This window comes from Candoia aspera, chromosome 5 (genome assembly GCF_035149785.1).
Source record: "Candoia aspera isolate rCanAsp1 chromosome 5, rCanAsp1.hap2, whole genome shotgun sequence".
Lineage (NCBI taxonomy): Eukaryota > Metazoa > Chordata > Lepidosauria > Squamata > Boidae > Candoia > Candoia aspera.
In genome coordinates this window covers 84,750,445-84,772,839 of record NC_086157.1, presented here as the reverse complement: position 1 = coordinate 84,772,839, position 22,395 = coordinate 84,750,445, and the positions used below count along the sequence as shown (strand labels likewise).

The following is a 22,395-nucleotide window of genomic DNA, read 5'->3' as shown; positions in this document are numbered from 1 at the left end:
ATAGACCAGCATAATATCTTGTAAAAGAATAAGCTTCCTGAACTGAGTTACAATTCATGTTATTTTTAACACAGCTTGTATCAGGTAATTGAGGAAGAACCCAAAGTCCTGTATAATATGCTAAGGAATAGACAGGTTTTGAGATTATTACAACGTAAGCAAAGGCTGGTAGTCCGTATCAAAGGGTACTGTGATGTTGGAAGTACTAAATGGAAAGTCAGGGGAGGTCAAACTCCAGTCTTTATAGTCTTTCTAGAATTATTTCTCCTTGATTGCTCATAAATTGTTTCTCATAAGTTCTTATTTTAATTCTGCCTAATGAATTATTTATCAATTTGTGAATCAAATCTCAAATCAATTGTAATTTGTTTCAGGGAGGTAAAGCCAAATTTCTATAAACATTATAGAATCCATTATAAATGAATGAGATACCCCATTTTTTCTGAGTATTCCATATTGCCCACATATTTATATGTTGCTGGATAATACTTTCATATCAATATAATATATTTGGGTTCACACATTATGCTAAGCTGTTATGCTTGGTTTTGGCTTAGAATGTTGTATATAAACCACAGTTCATGGTATGTTGTATGACCTAAATAATTTGTGATTTATTTAATACAACATGATTCATTGTGGTGTATAAACAAGGCCATTATGCTTCAATAATGCTGTGGCAAAAACATGATTCAAAGGAGAGTATTGAGCAGAATCTACAAAAAAATAAACTTGGCTACCATCATTTTGGGTAATATACAGTACAATACAAGAAACTTCATATAGACAAAATTCTGTAAACATATATTTTTCCTCTGCATTTCCTGCAATTATATCTTGTTGGAGCTTTTCCTTCTGGAGTTCTTAGATTCCACATGTATGCTAGGATTAAAATCTCTACTGGGGGCCAGAAATTAAAGGCTCTGAGTGATATGTCAGGATCCCAGGAATATTCATAGTTTGTTGCTGAATTTCTATCTGTGTTTTGGTCAAATGCTAAAGCTCTTGATAGCTTTCAAAACAGAATACCAGATAGTTATATCAGCAATTATTTAAAAAATCCTTCTAAAGTGCACTTGTATCATTTTTATACATGTTAACTGTCTGTAAAGGTTTTAGATAGATCTGTGACAAAATATTTAAATTTTCAGATTTAGGGAATCACAAAATAAACCTCTCACCTGTAAGAATGAAGATACTTGTCTTATTTACAGCAAGTGCAAGCATATAGTAATGCTTGCACTTGCTGTAAATAAAATAGGAGGATTGGAGCAATGAATGCTGTACTTCACTTCACAAGAAAGGATGAAGAATTGTTAGACTAAACGGAGAAGGTACACAATAGGAGGTGGCAGAGACAGCAGTCGCCATAAGGAAAACAGTGGGCTGGATGACATGGCAATTAAGTGTATATATAATTGGCTCAAGAATCATATTAAAAGAGTATTTGTCAGGAATTCAATGGGTTTCCAGAAAAATCATCCTAGGTCATTAGTTCACTGATGTTTTAATTAATAATATGGATGAAGAGGTAGAGAGAATGCCTATATAAGTTGCAGATGATACAACTTGGGTAAGATAGCAAATACCCTAAAAGACAGAAATGAAATTCAAAATCTTTTCATGACTTGAAGAAATGGGTTGAAAGTAACAGAGGTATTTACAAAGACAAGTGCAAAATTATTCTGGCGGGGGAGTCAAATGCTGAGGTATGGATTGCCATATGTGGTTTGGTAATAAAACTTTTAAAAGGTTTTCTGGTAAAAAAAAAAATGGTTTTGGAATAGTAGTTGATTGCAAATTAATTGAGCCAATAGACAAATGGTGTTTTCAGGCTGCATTAGATTACCAAATCATAGGAAATGTTTTTTTCACTCTCCCCTGCATTGGCTAGATTCTACCATGAGTACAGTGTCCAATTCTGAACACTTGAAGAAGGATTCAGAGAAATCAGGTTCACAGGATAGGAAAGATAATCACTTGACTAGAAATTAAGCCCAATGGGAAGAAGGTTTTTTTACTATTTTATTTTAACAGATATTTAAAAGCACAACCAAGAAGAAGGAGGGGAAAAAAGGAGTAAAAAAGAGACAAAAAACACAAGCTTTTTAAAGTAACATTAGATTAGTACCATGTATAAATATCTTATATTAATTTTAACTGTTATTAAAAGCAGATCAGTCAATTTGCAGTATACGCAAATGATAAGCATCGTCCATCAGAATGAACAATTAATAGGAGTTTCTAAAGAATTTAAGAAAGTCTATCCTTACTAGATTTTTTTTGTGATTCATTATAATTTAGAGCCCTCTGTTAAGAAAAATCCAAACTTTGGATGTAGTACAAGTCCAAAAGCTTAATTTTAGTCCATAAATGGTTTCCAGGTTTAATTATTTTTTTATCAAACTTTTTTTTTTAAATACAAAGGTATTTTTTATATTGATGGGGACTCCCACAGCTTAGTTTGCCATTTTTCTAAAGAAGGAATTATATGTAATTTCCAATAAGTAGCATAAAGTATGCTGGCAGCTGTTATTATTTACAGAGCCAACACTGTATACTTTGTAGGAATGTAAGGTAAAACAACTGGCAAGAAAAGAAGTTGATATTTAAGGTTTGATTCATTGTACAATGGATGATTTTACTGAATGAACTTTATGACATTGCCCCAAACAGTGGGGAAAAAATGATCAAGCTTATTATTGAATTTCCAGCAATTTTTTTGAATACAAATAATCTATTTTAGCTGGTCATAGAATCTCTGAGAATTGGACATGACTGAACGGATGCATCATCTTCAGCTGGAGTAATATACTGTACCAGCAAAAAAAATCTCTCTCTCTCTCTCTCTCTCTCTCTCTCTCTCTCTCTCTCTCTCTCTCTCTCTCTCTCTCTCTCTTTCTCTCTCTCTCTCTCTCTCTCACTCACTCACACACACACACACACACACACACACACACACACACACGTTTTCTCTGAGTGTAATGCCAGTAAAGAAAGTTTGAAGGAGCTTGGCACTTTTAGCCTTGAGAAAAGATGACTGAAAGGGGATATGATACTTTTCTTTGAATAAGGAAGCTGCTCCTTTTCTCAGCCTTGCACAACACAGCTGTACAAACTCAGAAAAGACATATATGATTTAAGGCGGTGCCAACAAGTGTGACGTGTACCCTGACATGTGCTCTGAATCACCTTTTCCCCTTTAAATCTGAATCATTTCATAGCCCTGGATGACATACTCTTAGATATGCATTGGAGTGCTGTAGAGGTGAATTTCATACACTCAGTCTCAGCCCAACTCACCTCACAGGTGGTGGTTGTGGGGAAAGTAGGAGGAGGGAGTACTAGGTATGTTCACCGCCTTGAGTTATTTATAAAACTAATGAAGGTGGGATAGAAAATAAATAAATAAAAATAAAAAATAAGAATTTGAATTCTGAGATTCTTTAATCTGTATCCAGCCATGCCACTGAATTTCTCCTTGTCATTCCCTATTTCATCCCCAAGAATGTCTATCAGTGATTTGGATCAGAATTGAGGAGTGAATGGGTTTTTGCTGGGGCAGAATAGCATTGAAGAAAAATGTGTTCTAGTAGCAGAATGCAACTATTGGCTATAACCTATTAATTTTAGATAGGACTTTTGTAATCACCATGGTCACAAGCTCAATAAAACATTCATTGAGTAACATAATAATTTTGCAGCATCTCAGGTGAAGTTTAATTTCTAAGGCTGCAAAGGGTTGATGGTGAATTGTTCTAAGCCAAGTCCTCATTTTAGTGAAATTAGTAAAGAACGGTGGGGAAGGCAGTGGCAAACCACCCTGCTATAGTCTGCCAAGAAAATGTCGTGAAACCAGCGTCCCCCCAAAGGGTCAGGCATGACTCGGTGCTTGCACAGGGGACCTTTCGCTGTTTTAATTTTTCAGTAAAGAATAGATGAAAGAGATCCTATGGTATTTTGGTTTAACCAGTAGTAATAAATACAATGCAGCTTGATTTGAAAGGTAGGTAAACTGTAGTCTTCCTTGAATAAAAGAAATAAATTAATAGTTTGTGTTCTCTGTGCTCATTTTTATATTTTTTCCTGTGGTTATCCCATGTTTTTATCTTAATCCTAAATTAATATGAAAATAGCTGCTTCACCTGCCAAGGACCTGCTAGCAGTTTTTTTTGTTTTTAAGATTAAAACTCTAACTGTCTCTGTACAGGCATAGTTAAAACCAATTGAAGTGAAAATTTGTAGCTCAGGGTTGAACTATAGAGTCCTTGGTACTCTGTGAGCCTTGTTTTCTTGCAGACGTTTCATTGCCAGGCTAGGCAACATCTTCAGTGCAAACAGATGATCTGTATAGATGATCTGCTTCCTTTTTCTGGTGCAGTGCATAAGTGCTTGTCTGAATAATGTTCTTACACAATCAACACCCAGATATGCAAAGATTGGCACTAGGATTAACACCAGATGAACAATCAAACAGCACAATATGCCCTAATCAAAGAACTATTAACTCAGTCAACCAATCAGGCAGCAAACAACAGCCCAATCAAGGAACTCCCAAGGAAAGAACAATACCTCCAACACAAGCTGGACAGTATATAAACAGAGAGCAAGGCCCACTACCTGTTCACACTGAAGATGTTGTCTAGCCTGGCAGTGAAACGTCTGCAAGAAAACAACAAGGCTCAGAAAACACCAAGGACTCTATAGTTAAAACCATTTTAGGTACTTTAAAAACCCAATAAGAGTTGCAACTAGAACTATTACAAGCATTATAGTATGTGGTGCCCTGTGTGTAGACCTGTGGAAAACTAAACACTCAAAAACAATTTTTAACATAACATTTTTAAGACTACTTACTCATTTGATGACTCTGGGTGGCTTATAAACTGTTAAAACATTTTTATTAAATTATTAAAAACAAACATGCTGGGAGGAACAAATCAGATTCAGTACACCACTGCTTCTGCTTAGCGAGACCACACATAAAACTAACTTGGAGTCTACTGGAAGAACCAGATCTTAAGTTCCTTCACGAAGGCCAGCAGGTTGGAGCCATACAGGCCAGGAGGCAGGGGACATTTGATTTCCATAGGGCTATAAGGAATGCAGAGATAACCTTGAAGAAAGTGTACAGGAACAAGTAAAGGAAGATAAAAGGCAACTCAATCCTGGAAAAGAATATAAGAAAAAGAAACTCAAACTAGCCCAACTTAATTTTCTTTGGTTTAAGAGGGGGCAGATGGAATCTCTGGCAGGCTTGCAAAATTCTGTTGTTATACCAACAACAATTAAATCCTGTAATCTTTGTGCTGCTCCCTGATCTACCCTACCTGAAAGGGCTGACAAGAGCAGGTGTGAAGAAAGAAGGCACAAATTCAGGGTTCCATGGAGATCATTGTTTAAGTGATGGGATCCACAGTGCCAATCCTGTCAGATCTTATTGAATGGGCAGAAACAATGGTGGGCAGCTGGTCCTACAAATATCCAGTCATGACAGATTTCTTAGATGGCCACCAGGACCTTGAATTGCACCCAGCAGCCTTCTGGTACTCATTTTCAAGGCACATCTTTTTAACTTTTATTAAGAGCTTACCTTCCATTTTTTAAAAAGCTAAGTTAATAGCATTACTGAGTTATTTTTAGATGTAAAATGAGAACATAATCCTCTGCATGTCTATTTAGAAGTAATACCCATTGAAGTTAAGAAGCCTTTTGGTATAGGTTTGTAGCTTAAACCACAAAGATGTTTTTGTGTGTAATGAGATTCATCTTAATCATGTATGCTTCAAGCTATATGCAGTAAGGCTGGTACTAAGAGATGAAAGTATTTCAAAAGATGAAAATACCATTATCTTAAAAATGCATATAATCTTACCCAACTTTTGCAGGGAAAATGATCTTGCGGAAGCTCTGGAAGAAGGAGGCTGTGACCTTGAAACAGTTAGAAACATAATCCAAGGGAGACCTCTGCCTGAAGACCTCAGAGCCAAGGTTTGGAAGGTAAACATACCCTACTTAATTGGAAAGTGGTAATTTGTTCCTGAGTTCTATAGTTCAGAAAAGGTAGGAACCACCTGCCGGGTTATTTTTATATATTTTTTAAATGATTAATATTAGCATATCAGTGACAACTGATATGGGGTTGAGGGAAGACCAAGAGTGAAGCCCACCCATAGCCATGGAAGCTTGCTCACTGAATTTGGGCCATTTTCTGCTCTCATCTGAGTTACCTCACAAGATGGTTGTTATGGAGAAACATTGGAAGGGAGAATGCTATATAGGCTATCTTAGAGGATAGGGCATATAAATCGAACAATAATTGCAATAATTATAGTTCAACTTACGTATAAGTTGTATGTGCCAATGCATCAAAAATACTTAATTAACTTTGCAATTGCAACCTATGTTTCTAGGAAATATATTTCAAATGCTAATTCAACATGAAGGTGTCCTCTTTCTGGAGCTAAGCTATGCACTGTATAAATAAGACATGCATTGTTAGCCAGACTGTTATTTTAAAGTGGGAAATCCATTTCTGAGAATGTAATTGGCTTGGAGAAGATGTGCGGAAAAAAATATTCCTTTCCTCTTTGCTCTTTCTTTATTGAAAGTTTCTTGATCCATGTAGCATTTCTTTCCTGTGTCAAGGTTATTTTTGCAATATCAGTAAAAAAAAAAGATCTTGGATTCCACAGGGAAGAGCAACCTTGGGAGGATTTAATTTCAAATACAGAAATAATTGTTGGGAAATGGCTTAATTACAGTCTTTTCCATTACAGTATATCTCCAGTCCTAGCACATGCTTTCTGAAGTAGCTTTTCTTTTAAAAAAGTGCTGAGATACTATTACATTTATTTACCTATATCTTGCAGTTTCTCTTTAAACTCAAGAGGCAATAGTTTACTTTGATAATAGAGGACAATATGGGAGTATATAAAATAAGAGATTTCAACTCCTAACTTAGAGAGTGCTCATCATTCTTTATCACACATTCAGTTTGATCAGCAATTGTTGCATGTTATTAAATGCAGCTTGTTCAAGAAAAAGGTGCATCATTATAAAGAGCCAGTTGTCACTGATTTCAATATTTATATGTGAAACAATATTTCTTTTGAATACATTTTTTTTAAAAGCTGGTTTAAGAATTGTATCTTCAGTGCAGTCAAGATACTGAACATTTCTTCCTTACTTCCTTTCATATTTATTTTTAGATTGCATTAAATGTTGTAGGGAAAGGAGACAGTTTGGCATCTTGGGATGGTTATTTAGATCTGCCAGAACAGTCACTGGTTCACAAAGATTGTCAAGAACTAGTTGGTAAGTTGGAAATAATATTTTGATTGTTAAAGTGAAAACCACCTATAATCTTTATTCTCTCCATAACAATTATATTCCTGTCCAATCCCTGAGATGCCTCAGATTCAACTACCTATGTTATATCTACTTGAAATATGGTAGAGAGATGCTATATTTATTTAATGTTATATGGCTCTCCATTTCTGAAGACTCCAAGCAGCTTATAAGTAACAGTGTAAAATTGAAATATAAAAATTCAGTAACATAAAATCTGATATGTCACCATTTAGGCAACAGAACCTTCAAGCATTGCTAAATGCTTTTCTTTAAAAAAATGGGCTCTTGAAAATGTAATAAGGAGGGGGGTGGTTCAAATATTTCAGGGTATGCTTGTTCCAGAGACTGGGGGCCATCACTGAGAAGCTTAAAGCATGGAGTCCTTATAGATGGCATTCTCTCAGGTTAAAGATCCTTTGCAATCCTTCTGTACTTGATCTCACCTGACGAGCAGCTTCATCTCAGAGAAGATGGTCTTGGAGATGTCCAGCCCTTAAGCCATGTAGGGCTTTAAAATGATAACAGTACCTTGAACTGCAACTGAAAGCTGACTGGGAGCCATGCCACTTCAGTAGTAGTGGATAGACTTAAGTACTCCCATAATTGCTTGGATCACTATATACTGAGTAAGCCAAAGATTCTGAATGGTCTTCAGGGGCAGCCCTATGTGGACCAATAGTCCAGCTACAAGGTGATAAGTGTGCAGGGATGAAAAGCAAACTGTCCTGTTCCAGAAATAGTTACAACTGGTGTTCAAGTTGTAGTTGTGTGAAAGGCCCTCTGACCACAGACTTCACCTGCTGTCCAGAAGAATCTCCAGATTGTGAGCCAACTCTATCTGGCAGAGTGCAACCCCATCAAGAGTCGAAGGTGGACTATTTCTGGAAATAGCTAGTTTTTGAATCTGCAGCCATTGTGTCTTCCTGGGATTCCATCTAAGCCTGTTTCTCCCCAATCAGATCCTATCTTAAGATATTACTCAGGTACTGTTCACAACACATTTTTCACTACTGCTGAACTTCAGCAAGCAATAGTTGCTGAAAGAGCATACTTTGCTCTAGAACCCCATTCTGGAATTCTCTGTCCATGGAAAATTGTTTGACATACAATTGGTACTAGATGCTTTTCTTTCTTAAAAAATACCAGCTGAACTGTTCTTAACTTGTTTTTGTTGTTTGATTGTCCCGTTTTAGGAAGTGAGTGAAGTGCTGAGGCTAATATAATCGAGTAACGCATGTTGTGTATTTACTTATACAGTATTTCTTTTCAGATCAGCTGTCAATACCAGAGGAGGAGAAGTCAGTATTACTTTTGGATATTGAATCTGTAATTACGTTTTACTGTAAATCTCGTAATGTTAAATACAGTTCTAGCCTTAGCTGGGCCTATCTCCTCAAGCCATTGGTTCATCTTCGATTTCCACGAAGTGACTTGTACAACTGCTTCTATGCTATCATGAACAAATACATTCCAAGGTACAGAAATCATTCATGAGCATTAGATTTAATCTTAATGTTTATTTTATGAATATCTCCCCACCCCTTTATTGTCCTTCCTTTTTTCCCAACATGGCAGTTTTTTCTGTATAATTGTTTGGTGGGGTGTTTTTTTTATCACGATCCTATGAAAATCAAATTCTTCTGATCTTTTGTTTGTTACAAATCTTTATGAAAGTCATTCATACAGGTTTTTTTTAATTCTTTCATTTTTATTGCATCTGCTTTTATCACTCCTCTATCACTGCTTTCTTTTAGGGACTGTTTCCTGAAAGGGAGACCATTTCACCTCTTTAGGCTGCTCCTCCAATATCATGAGCCAGAACTCTGCTCATTTCTGGACACAAAAAAGATGACACCAGACTCATATGCGCTCAACTGGGTAATAAAGTGAAAGTAGGGAAACATAATGGAAAGTAAAGTTCTATAACAGTTCGAAATTTTCAGATACTTAGCAACTCTTAAACAAAAAAGGAACATATTTTTGCACGTGTTTTTGTAGCTATTACAAAGAGGATGTCATAAGATTCTGATTTCTGGTACAGGTAGTCCTCGACTTATGACCATTCGTTTGGTGACCATTCGAAGATACGATAGCACTGAAAAATGTGGCTTTCAACCAGTCCTTACACTTAGACAGTTGCAGTGTCCCTGTGGTCACATGATCAAAATTCAGGCACTTGGCAACTGGCATGTATTTACAATGGTTACAGCATCCCGGGGTCACATGATTGCCATTTGTGACTTTCCCAGCTGGCTTCTGACAAGCAAAGTCAATGAGGGAAGCTGGATTCGCTTAGTGACCACATGATCCACTTAATGACTGACAAAAACGGTGGTAAAATCAGGCGTGAGTCTCTTAATGGCACCTCGCTTAGCAATGGAAGTTCCAGTCCCAATTGTGGTCTTAAATCGAGGACTACCTGTGCTACGTTCTTACAGTGAATTCCCTTGTTCACAAGAGGTCTTTCTGTTGATCAGAAATTATTTTATATTGGCCCATAATAGACAGGCAGAAATGTGTAATGAATCATAGTAATTTCTCCCAAGGAGTCAGGGATATTGGATTTTATTTTAGTTTTATTGCAGATTCCTAGCATGCTATTATTCCCAGGGTTCCTAAAGAATAATCCATGACAGAAGTATTAGCCATATAGGAAATCATACAAGTGCACCTACTTAATCATTGTTTAAAAACAATAAAAATAAAAAGGTAAGATTTACCCCAGAAATAAATTAAAGGTATATTAAGATGAAAGTTGCTTTGTTCTAAAAGATAGTCACATCAGAATGTTTATGTAATGTGCAATTGAACTGATTAAACTCAGTGGCTGTAAATGTTTTATAAAGATGTATATTGAAGAGTAATTTTCACATGTTATAATATCTGTCAGGTTAATAAAGAGTAATTACTGATGTTCCATATAAAACTATGTCTATCCTTTTGGATTTTTTTAAAAAAATTAACTTACTTGTAGTCAATATTTATTTTCAAAATGTTCCTGTGGTTTAAGCTCCTTAGATGAGAATTAGGCTGCACTTAAAAAATGGATGATTCCATTGTAAATGCACATACAAAGTTCTTCCATGTTTTCTATTCTCAAAAACAATCTATATTAGTTAATACAGTACCTAAAAATGGATTTGAGTTGAATCTTCCTTTACATCCCCTATTTACTTTTGTTAAAAGCAAAGTGCATATTATCAGCATTTAGACATATGGTTTGTTCCTCAGCCAGAAATTTTAAGAAATAAAATGCATCAGACTGTTTTGTTATTCTTCATAATAAAAAATACTGTGTTTTAAGTTTACAACTAAAAGGTTGGACTTTTGCTGTCAGGTTTCTGGATGCAGTTCTGGGAGAGAACGTCATAATTCTTCAAGCTTTAAGAATTTTTTAATGGTCTGGGTTTGTAGGAAAAATACAACACTGTTGTTTAATACAGGCATAATTGAAGGTTTGAAATATGTGCAGTGATAATTTTGTGCAAGTTTACATATGTAGTCAATCCCACTTTCTGATAAGTGTGTATGAGATTACCAACTGAAATTGTATACTTAAACTTTTATGGAGGTTTCATGGCAATCTCATTAACTTACAGATACATGTTCAGGATTGAAATACATGCAGTAAGTTTAATATAATTATATTACTAAAATGTGCTTCAATTTCCTTTTCATCTGCTTTTCAGCTTGGGTCCCTATTTTCAACTTACTGTACAGATGAAGTCACCCAAACAATATGGGATGGATGTTTTCAGCTAGCAGATCCATTCTTCATTTATTTCCTAATGCTTATCATTCTTGTTAATGCAAAGTGAGTATATGACAGCAAATTACTGAGCTGCTACTCTTGATTCTTTTTTTTACACATGCTCCATGTTTCTCCATTTGCCTTTTCAGGGAATTGATCTTGGCACCAGAATCTGATAGTAAAGAAGATGTTGTGAGTAAGTTCTTGGCTTTAACGTACTTACGCAATTTACAGGCAAAGTACAATATAGTGAATTACTACTGATATGTGGATTTGTGCATTCTCATATTGAAAATAATGAATCTATAAAAAGTTAATGTAGCTCACATTGAACTAATTCAGACACAAAAAGAAACGGTGGTTTAATGCAGGAGTATGTAGTCCACTGATGGGGTGTGCCCTAGAACCTTTCCGCAAAATGATTATAAAAGGTGCTTATTGTTGTATTTCAGAAGTTCCTTTTTTCACCTTAAAAATCTCTTTTTTGGTCTTGGTCTGATTTTTTTTCCTGAATTCTCTCCAGTTATCCGTTCTACCATTTACCTTTTTGCTATCTGTCCATTCAGTTCTTATGCCGAGTTCTTTATCTCAAATGTATGGTTCTTTTGGGGAACTATACTGTTATATTGAGGTACTGCAAAGAATACAATCCCATTGAACCCTAACATGCATACATGCTCACACACACCAAGCTTATCAACAGAGCTGATCAGTCTCTTCCTCTTTCTCTTTCTCTTCCTCTCTCTCTCCATCTTGAATAATTCCTTGTTACTTTTCTTTTTCTCTCCCCATATCTGAGAAATGGTTAATGAAGCTCCAGGAGTGAGTGAGGTTGCAGTTGTTTGTGTAATGTGGAAAAGCACTACAAGATAAGGAGACATTGCCATAGTAACTAGGACACAATCTTTCATGTTACCATTAGCACCGTCTAGATTGGTCAGGCAGCAGCATTTTGCTCCTTTATTACGAGATTTTAGTATTTTCTTCTCCATGATAACAAGCCATTTTTATGAAATTTGATCATGAACAAAATTATATAAGCGTTGACTAAGAGAGAATAAGTTGCAAATGTGATAGCATAGGTCTGTGCTTTAAAAAAAAATCACCTTGTAATATTTGATGTAATGTTTTGTATATTTCAGAATTTCTTGAAAAATCTCCTGCCAGTTTGGAACTAGAAGATATAGAAGACCTTTTCTCCCTAGCACAATATTATTGTAGCAAGACCCCAGTTTCTTTCAGAAAGGTAACTGTCAAGCACATTGGGCTGTCTTCTCTATTCTGTGCCCTCCAAATTATTTGTACTAATGCTGTCATCAATCTTAGCAGCATGGTTGTACTTTAAATTTCAAGAATGAACTAGTTAAAGGCTAGATTAGGAATGAAGATATGCAGAATAAATACGTAAATATAGTTACACCAATTCTTCATTAATTGAATTAGTCCAATAAGAATGGCAGACCTTGAGATCGTAAATTCTTCTTTCAATTTATAGTATGCCCAGCTGTTCTTTCAGTGTGGATGCTGTTGTTTAGAATACGTTCCAAAGCAACTTGTGCCAACATCCAAATGGCTTTTAAGAACATTGATTCAAAGCTACATAAGTTTCCATTCACCTTGCTAGATGGTAACACCTAGTTAACCTGGATGAGAGACCACCTGGAAGTACCAAGGGTATAGGTTGGATTAGGAAACAAAATGTTCTGGGAAATAACAGTAGCAAATAGCCTTCATATTGCTGGCAGCAAACTCCATGGGTATGTCCATAACATCACCAGGCAACAACATCAAGCATGCTTCATTAACTTCCAGCTAGTAAGAGCAAAGTACAGTTAAATATTACATTGTTTCCTATCTGATTAAAAGTTTCTGGAAAATAAATTGCTCTGTTGAAGCTTCAAAAGGCAGGTCAAGATGTTCACATTTATTCTGGATTTTATTCCTGCTTTTATGGACGACACAACTTCCATAAAAATCAATACAAAATTTTGTAAAAGATGCTGGATCTGAATGAACTGAGGTATAATCCTGCAAATAATATGTGAAAATGCACACATAAACTTCATTTTTCTAGCTTTGTATGTGTTAGAAAAGCAGATTTATATGAGGCTTCCGAAGAGGACATGGTCTTAACATGTTCATTTTGCACATATTTTAATGTTTATGATAACTATTGTTTTTTTTTCTCTTACTCTCATAGGAAAATCACAGTCTGTTCGGCAGCAGCTTATTGGGTATCAAAGATGATGACTCAGACTTGAGCCAAGCTTTGTGTCTAGCAGTTTCAGTATCAGAGATACTTCAAGCAAATCAACAACAAGGGGTCAGTAAGTATTCCCAAAATGGGAAAAAATAAATCACTGGTAGATCTATAAGTCATGCGACATGCTGGGCTTGAGGAATCCAAGGCTGGGGTTAAAATCGCTGGAAGAAACATTAACAATCTCAGATATGCAGATGATACCACTTTGATGGCTGAAAGCGAAGAGGAACTGAGGAGCCTTATGATGAAGGTGAAAGAAGAAAGTGCAAAAGCTGGCTTGCAACTAAACCTCAAAAAAACCAAGATTATGGCAACCAGCTTGATCGATAACTGGCAAATAGAGGGAGAAAATGTAGAAGCAGTGAAAGACTTTGTATTCCTAGGTGCAAAGATTACTGCAGATGCTGACTGCAGTCAGGAAATCAGAAGACGCTTAATCCTTGGGAGAAGAGCAATGACAAATCTCAATAAAATAGTTAAGAGCAGAGACATCACACTGACAACAAAGGTCCGCATAGTTAAAGCAATGGTGTTCCCCGTAGTAACATATGGCTGCGAGAGCTGGACCATAAGGAAGGCTGAGAGAAGGAAGATCGATGCTTTTGAACTGTGGTGTTGGAGGAAAATTCTGAGAGTGCCTTGGACTGCCAGAAGATCAAACCAGTCCATCCTCCAGGAAATCAAGCCAGACTGCTCACTTGAGGGAATGATATTAAAGGCAAAACTGAAATACTTTGGCCACACAATGAGAAGACAGGACACCCTGGAGAAGATGCTGATGCTAGGAAGAGTGGAGGGCAAAAGGAAGAGGGGCCGACCAAGGGCAAGGTGGATGGATGATATTCTAGAGGTGACGGACTCATCCCTGGGGGAGCTGGGGATGTTGACGACCGACAGGAAGCTCTGGTGTGGGCTGGTCCATGAAGTCACGAAGAGTCGGAAGCGACTGAATGAATAAACAACAAAAAGATCTATAAGAGTATCTTAATATTAGCAAATCAGACAACTTAATCTCTGATCCACTGCTGCAGTCTAATGATTTGATTTATCATCTCAACTACCCTATACAGATAATAAAGTTAGGCTATACTTCTCACATAAGAATTAGATAAACCCAGTTGCTCTTATTTCTGTAGAAACATGTCAGAATCTCCCACAACATTGTTCTGCCAGCCCAGCTATTTGAGTCCAAAGCAGAAAAAGTGCTTCACGCGGGATGTGAGGAGACTCACCGCGCTTATCAGCTCCTACTTAAAGATGCCCGTTTCTTGGGTTCGCACAGTAGTTATCAATCGGTCACTGTAGATCAAATCAAGAAACAGACTCCACAGGAAGACTTGGATTATGCTTTATTGAGATAGGCAATAATAACAAATCTTACAAACCTGATTATGCTTTACTTCCCCTCCCTTTTATATTCCAGTGAATCAGGGAGGAGCCTGCTGGAGCATCCTCTGAATGCTACCTTGTTTCCCAGGCCTTAAAGACTCTTTCAGCCCTCTTCACTTATAGAATGGTCCTTGCCTATTTCTCTAAGTTCGTCTCCTGACTCTCTACGGTGGTCCCAGGAATATACACATTTGAGTTTAGATAGTAAGGAGGTGCCAACAAAGTGTGGTGACCTGCATATTTTCCTGGGATTGCAATCCCAGGGAAAGACTTGTCTTCTTTAAGGCTCCGACAGCTGTACCAAGCACAGTCCTGTCCCTCCCAAAGTATGTTTTCCGGTTTGGGTCCAAATAGCTGCACATCGCTTTTTTTTTTTTAATGTTCCACTGCTTCACAAGAACTGTACTTGCTGGTTCATAGAGGCAAAAGATCACTGTAAACTGTTTGGAAAGCATGCTATTTTTAGTTATTCAGATAATTTTTGGGATTATCAAGAATACTATTTTCTTTTTAATTGACCTCTTTATTTTCCTATTTGTTATCATGGTAACTTGTTTTTAAAAATCAAAAAAAGTAATTGCAGAAGAATGAACTGTAAGTAATCAGTGTCATGTGTTTGAATAAACTAGATTTTATAGCTTAGAACTAGATTAGAACTAGATCTAGGTTTTAAAGTTCTAATTTCACAGAATATAAGATTGCAATAATATACTTGTATTTGAATTTTAATAGTTTATGAAAGCATCTGTGAAACAGTTGTCATAAATGATGGAAACCCTTAGCAAGGATCCAAGTTGTTCCAGAAAGCGGTATATATATTTGAACAATGAGAGTGTCTGTGTGAACATGCACATGTTGTGATGTGCCTGCCATCTAGAAAATTGCCTTTTAAAATTCAGCGACACTCCAAAAACCTTGGTGAACTTAATAAGGAAAGAAAAATTATTCAAACAAAAACACCAGAAAAACATTGAGATTTGTGTGATAGGACTGTGCACGCTTTGGACAACATTTGAAGGAAGTGCTGTAGACCTTGTGTGAGCATAGCAACACTTCACTATTTACTAAAGTTGTGCCTTTTTTTAGGTTTCTACCTGAGCTTGGGGTGGGGGGGCGTTGTTTGCTCCTTTAAGAGTCATATTAAATTTTGTGGGTAGATTCCATAAGGCAGTGGCACCTTCGGGGTTGGTTTTTTTTTTTTCTGGTTTGTACAATAGCCCAGGCAAAAAAAAAAATTAACAACTTAGATACAGTACATAGTACCAAGGTACTACGCTCAGTTAAAATCTGAAACAGTCCTTCCAAATCATTTTCAAAGTGCACAGCTTTAAAGTATAATCCTTGGCTAAAGTAGTTGGCTGTATGATTTTGTTAGCATCAGAGTAAATGAATTGTCTTTAACTATTATGCATTTTCTCTACCTTATCAACTGACATTAGTAAAAACATTCTTATTTCAGGAAGGAGTAAGGTTCTTTGTGGTGGATTGTCGCCCTGCAGAACAGTACAATGCTGGCCATTTATCAACTGCATTTCATTTAGATTCTGACTTAGTAAGTATGTTCTCTGTCAATATGTTTACTTTCTCATGTCCTTAGATGAGAAGGATGGACTTCAAAGATTGCATCGAGTGATGTCATATTGCTGGTAAATGTCATTCTGAAGGTGAAATAGATGCTTAGTCCTGGTCTTCTGCTCTTGACAAGCAGTTTTGGAGGTTACTGTATTGTATGTGCAGGAATCCAGTTGCATAGCAGGGGATATTATAGGTCCAATAATACTCAAAATTTCATTCCATGTGTGCTAGGTTTTACAGTTGTTGGCTTTATAGTTTCACATTTCAGAAATGATATTTTCATGACTGCAATGTAAATCTTTTGTAAATATATAGTTGTGAGACGCTCTTTGTGCCTTGCCTGAATGTTTTCCAAAAGCATAGAGCTGGAAGGGCCATTTAGACTACAGGTAGTCCTTGTTTAGCAACTGCCTCAAATAGCAACCATTTGCAAATAGAAGGGTAATAAACAGTAATAAAAAATCATTTTTCAACAACTGCATCCATTTAGGACAACAAAAGCCTTCAGCATGAAACTGATTAAGTTCTGGTCAGATTCAGGCAACAGGTACCAGTGGGCCTGGAGGGTTCTAGTCAACTAATGAAGGTCACAGAGCTGAGCTTGTTAACTTATGGTTAGCACTTTTGAGAGACATGCTGCGCTGCAGAGAAAAGCAGCACGGGAAGAGATTGCTTGTTTAAACAACCTCTGCCCTGCAAGGGGACAAAAAAGGGAGAAAAACAGGTCAGGCAGAGGACATTGTATGAAAGAACTTTATCTGCATGAGATGGCAGCAACCAGCGATCTTTGCAGCATCTCTCTCCCTCTCCCTCTCTCTGTCATGTGGTTCACTTAGCGACCATTTCTGTTAACGACAAAGTTTCCAGAACCAATTGCAGTCACTAAACAAGGACTGTCTGTACTAAGGCCAACCGTGGAACCTTGCTTAGTGAAAGGGACCAAAATAAAACATTCCAGACAGATGCGTGTTCAGCTTCTATTGCTCTTACTGTCATGAAGTTTTAGTTGTGAAGTATTACTAAATCTGCCTTCTTATAATACACATCCATTATTCTGTTCTCTGCATAATAACCAGTTTGGTCTAGTGGTTAAGGCATCAGGCTAGAAACTGGGTGACTGTGAGTTCTAGTCCCATCTTAGGCACAAAACCCGGATGGGTGACTTCGGGCTCGTCACTCTCAGCCCACAATATCAGGCTCAGACGACAAGCCGGTTGGTTAATTCCTCTCACAACCAACAGATCGACATTCGGTTGATCCGGAAAAAAAAACAGACCCTGCACCTGTGGAAAAAACACTAGGGAGGAAAAAAAAAGCGCTCTGCTTCCCTGAATGAGAGAGAACTGGTCTTGATCTTCTTTGTGACATCCTTTCTTGTATTTGAAGAGTGCTATCATATCCTTCCTCAGTCATCTTTTCTCTAGAGGAATCATGTTCCTACAATCTCTGCTCATAGGAGTTAATTTTTCTTGCCCTCAGTTCAGTTTCTGTGAATCCTTCTCAAAGTGTGGTAACCAGAATTGGACACATTATCAAGGAAGTCTCTGTCCAAGATCGAGTGGAATGATTAGTTTTCATGCTGTAGCAATGATACTTCTTTGGATACAACGTGAAACTCCATATGTCTATCGGTTCATACTTAGTTTGCAATTAACTCCTAAGAACTTACTGGTAACTGACATTATCAAGTCAAGTATTCTCTGTCCTATGGTGTGCATTTGATTTATGATTCCTAAGCGAAGAACCTTGCACTTGCCTCTGTTAAATATCTTCAGCCCATTTGTTCAACCTGTGAGGATTGTTTTGAATGTTATTTCTATCTTTTTTTATATTAGCTATCTCACCAAATTTTGTATCACATGCAAATTTGATAAGCATTCTCTCTACCTCTTTGTTCAAATCATTAATGAAAATATTGAAGAGTAAAATCCAGGATTGATAATTGAGATACTTTACCTCTCTTCCATATAATGAGGAGCACTCTTTGAATATTATTTTTGAGCCAGTTATTTGTTCACTTAATTTTCCTGTCACCTAGCTAACTACTTAACTAGCTTTCTGATCAACATGTCATGGGAGACTTGGTCAAATTCTTTGGTGAACTGAAGATATATTATATCTACAACATTCTCACAAACTACTGAAGAAGTTACCCAGGTAAAAATGAGATTAGATTAGTCCAGCAAGATTTGCTTTTGACATATCTGCACGGATGTCTGATAATGATTGCATTGTTTTCAAGGTGCATATATCAATGAAGATAGATGTCTATGGACCTCTGTATAGCTGGCTTTTCCAAAATGTAGTTTAGTTTAGGTATAGAAAAACATAATATATGAAGTAGCTATAACATTCTCTTAACAACTGGCTGATAATTATTTTTTCTCAATTTTGAATATATCATGCTTTTTAAGTGATTTAAAAAAAGAATTAAATGATCAATTGAACAGATGTGCATGATCTCTGCTTTTGTCTTGTTTTACAGATGCTTCAGAACCCATCAGAATTTGCCCAGTCTGTGAAATCCTTGTTAGAAGCACAAAAACAATCAATTGAATCTGGTTCAGTAGCTGGTGGAGAACACCTTTGTTTCATGGGTAGTGGTCGGGAAGAAGAAGATATGTACATGAACATGGTACTTGCACATTTCTTACAGGTATATCTAAAATCTTACCACATATTGCATTTAAACTTATTAATTAGTTTCTTTCTTTTGTCTGCGATCAGTGCATTAGGTAACATTTCCATCCTAACCGTACTGAAAAATATTTCCAATTAATTTTCATAGATACATTGTCGAACTGATTGGATTATTGCACATAAGTCTCTTATCTAAGCAGTTAACTTAATTGTGAAAATTTTGTACAATAAATTGTTGAAGAATGTGTTTGTATAGTAATAATGGGAGGTAATTTTCCAATATGTCTTCACCATAATCCCCTGAAACATGTTCCTGGATTTGAGAAGCCCCTTACAGTAAGAGAGAGATTTTGAAGGTAGTTGTGGAGAAAATTGAAAACTTTAAATAGATTTTTTTCTGTGCTTTCTGCCACTGGAACCCTCTTCTATACCAAAAATACAGATCGAAGAAGCTGGATTCTAAACATTATCTTTATTTTGTTTGACTCTTATAACGAGTCTGAATATATTGTGCTACTCACACTGATGAGATTGGTCTCTAGGCAGGGAAAAGGAGGAAATGTAGATTATTGTCAATGAAAAAGGCCCACTCTTATTTAGAAAGGGTATAATTATAGAACTAAATGTCTTACAGCCCTGTTCTAATGAAATGCCAGATTTTTCAAGCTGAAGTGTGTGCTAAGGCTGTTTTGTGTTACACATATTTTGTAAACAAAAAATAACCCAAAATGCTAATACCGTCTTGGTGATTTCCAATCTTCTTATTTCAGAAAAATAAAGAATATGTGAGCATTGCTAAAGGTGGATTTATGGGTAAGGTTTGCCTTTAATTATGATAATGTATTAGTGAATAAGCCTTCAATTGGATAGGGTATAATTACAATTTCCTCATGTATTGCTTGTGCACAGATAGCTTGACCATTAGTTTTTACAGTATGGTAACAGTATCTCTTAGAAGATAAATAACGGAGGCCTTAAAGTATGTTTTTATTTTCCCATCTGTAATTCATCTTCACTTCTCCCGTTTTTCCAAAATTACAGTACATTGAAAACCTGTTTTCCCTTTTTATGATTCTGTTTATCAGAATGAAATCAAACCAATTTACTCCCTGGATCTCACTTCCCTGCTGCCAATGCAGGTTCTGGGTTCATTTAAGTTTTACGGAATCCTACAGTATGGAAACTGATTTAATTAACTTCTGGCAAGCAAAGAGGATGGATGCGGGGAAAAGCATACAGTACTTGCGTTTGCTGGAACAGAAATGTTGCATTTGGACAGTGCCACTGTTTCTATTCTCTTCCTACTCACCACCTTGCCCTAAAATTCACATAGTAATATGTTACAGATGTTTATCTCAAGCTGCACTGTCCAGAGATTTGTAATCTCTGATTCCACAAGAATTTCATTGGGGTCACAATCCAAACCCTAACCTTGTCTGACATAGAGTTTGTCACAAATTAAGTCTCTTTTTTTTCCTTGCATTAATGTGCACATATTTGTTCTCATAGTTCCAAGTTCAGAAACATTGCTTATGTCCTAATCATTCTTAAATTTAAGAAAGGTTGTAGCATTAGAAAAAAAATTAACTATTATTATAATTAATTAATTAAATATATATACTGCCCAACTCCCAGGGATACTGGGTGGTTTTTAATAGTTTTGATCATGCAGTTTTTGGATAGAACTGTATTTTGGAGCTAGTGCCTTTTATGTAACACGGTGCTTTACAGAATACATTGTAATTATTAACATATTTGAACACTTTATAGCATACATTAGTTAACATTGTTATTTAAATACTTCCGTTCTTATGTATACCTGTTAGTTTATTACCTTTAAATGAGGATAACGTGACAGTTTTGATCGATTGACATTAATTATTTTAATTGTCTTTCTCATAGCATTGCAACAGCACTTAGCAGATATTAATGTGGAAGGACCAGAAAATGGATATGGCCACTGGATTGCTAGTACCTCAGGCTCAAAAAATAGTATTAACTCCTTAGTTGATGTGAGTGTACTTTTTAAAATCAAATTGTTTGGCTTTTAATATACTGTTTCAGGATTGTATTTGTCATGAGCACTGATGGTGAGCAGAAGGGGGCCCCTATCCAGGGGGGAAAACGCATGCGTAGTAGTGAGGAGTTGAGCAGCCATTCAAAGAGACACAGAACAGACCCACCTTGACTTTTGGGGTTTATCTGTCTGGGTTTTTCCCACGCTTCCTCAGTTTGTTAGGATTTTCTGCCTAATGTAGCTGTAATAAAGCACTAGAGACCTATTCCTTGTCTCAGCGTGGTTCCTGGCTGTTACGACAGTATTTGTTTATAATATAGGACAACCTATTGCATGCATTAAAGGAGAAGAGACATGTTAGGCTTTGTTGCCAGAAATCAGAAGGAGTCTGGCAACGCCTTTTCCAGCTAACAAATTTTAGTAAAGGGCGTAAGTGATAATCATCACTATATAAAATGTGATGCCTTAGCACCATCTGATATACTAGATTCTGGCAGCCTTTTCAGACTCGAGCTGCCTCTGATGATCGCATGTACTAGCCAGTATGTTAACAACCATATACATTCTTTTATTCATTCCTCCTCCTTTTTAGAGAAAAATATAGAAACAAGCCTTGCTACCACATATGCCTCATACGTTACAACCCAATTACTTCTTTTAGTGTGGCTGTACTCAAAGAAGTTGGTCGAGACAGATCAAAAACTAAATTTCCTTTATTTAAAATTTTGCTTTCTTTAAACTTTAATTAAAATTAAGTAAATACAGTTAATTTGGTGCATCATGGATTTAGTATTTTTCCTTTATTTGTGATAAAAATTACAGGCCAGAAGCAAATTTCAGAAGCACACTGGAAGGGAGAGCATGTGCACCCTTGGGAGATTATATTGTGCACTTCTGTTCTCTACAAACAGAACTTGTTTGAAGTTCCGATTTTGGTGGTTATGGAACGTAGACAAGGTTTACTCAGAAAAATTCTGTTTTTTAGGGTGATTCTCCAAATGGATCAAATGATGGAAAGGGAGTCAAGTCTTTGGTGAACAAGATGACTGAAGCTTTAAAGACAAAATCTGTAAATGTGAAAGAAAAAGTTATTAGTTTTATTGAAAATACTTCAACTCCGGTAGATAGGTGAGTTATAGTGGTATATTTATACAGGGATTGTGGGCCAGGAATGTGAATAATGCTGTGGTGTTATCACAGAATATTCTAGTCTTCTCTGGAATATTTCACTTTCTCCAAGAATGTAGTGATTACATCTGAAACATTAAATTACTTCATCAATTCCATAAAATGAGGAACTGGGCCTGGATTGGTACATTTCAGGGAAAAAAAAAAGGAATGTTCTAGGAACATAGTTTTCAGATCACAGAACTTTGCATATAAATTATTCCTGACCAGTCTTCTTGA

At 36.4% G+C, this 22,395-nt stretch overlaps 1 protein-coding gene across 3 annotated transcripts in view; it reads left to right on the top strand.

Moving 5' to 3' along the window:
• TBC1D23 (TBC1 domain family member 23) overlaps window positions 1-22,395 on the top strand; it is a 36,175-nt gene that overhangs the window by 3,916 nt on the left and 9,864 nt on the right. For all 3 annotated transcript variants that reach the window (XM_063305619.1, XM_063305617.1, XM_063305618.1), the window contains exons 2-14: window positions 5,889-6,000; window positions 7,212-7,317; window positions 8,624-8,828; window positions 9,108-9,231; window positions 11,043-11,167; window positions 11,254-11,300; window positions 12,247-12,350; window positions 13,305-13,427; window positions 16,216-16,308; window positions 18,817-18,987; window positions 19,742-19,784; window positions 20,874-20,983; window positions 21,974-22,116. In XM_063305619.1, coding sequence (XP_063161689.1) covers window positions 8,809-8,828; window positions 9,108-9,231; window positions 11,043-11,167; window positions 11,254-11,300; window positions 12,247-12,350; window positions 13,305-13,427; window positions 16,216-16,308; window positions 18,817-18,987; window positions 19,742-19,784; window positions 20,874-20,983; window positions 21,974-22,116 — 1,103 coding nt within the window. In that variant the 5' untranslated portion in view covers window positions 5,889-6,000; window positions 7,212-7,317; window positions 8,624-8,808. The remainder of the gene's footprint in view (window positions 1-5,888; window positions 6,001-7,211; window positions 7,318-8,623; window positions 8,829-9,107; window positions 9,232-11,042; window positions 11,168-11,253; window positions 11,301-12,246; window positions 12,351-13,304; window positions 13,428-16,215; window positions 16,309-18,816; window positions 18,988-19,741; window positions 19,785-20,873; window positions 20,984-21,973; window positions 22,117-22,395) is intronic.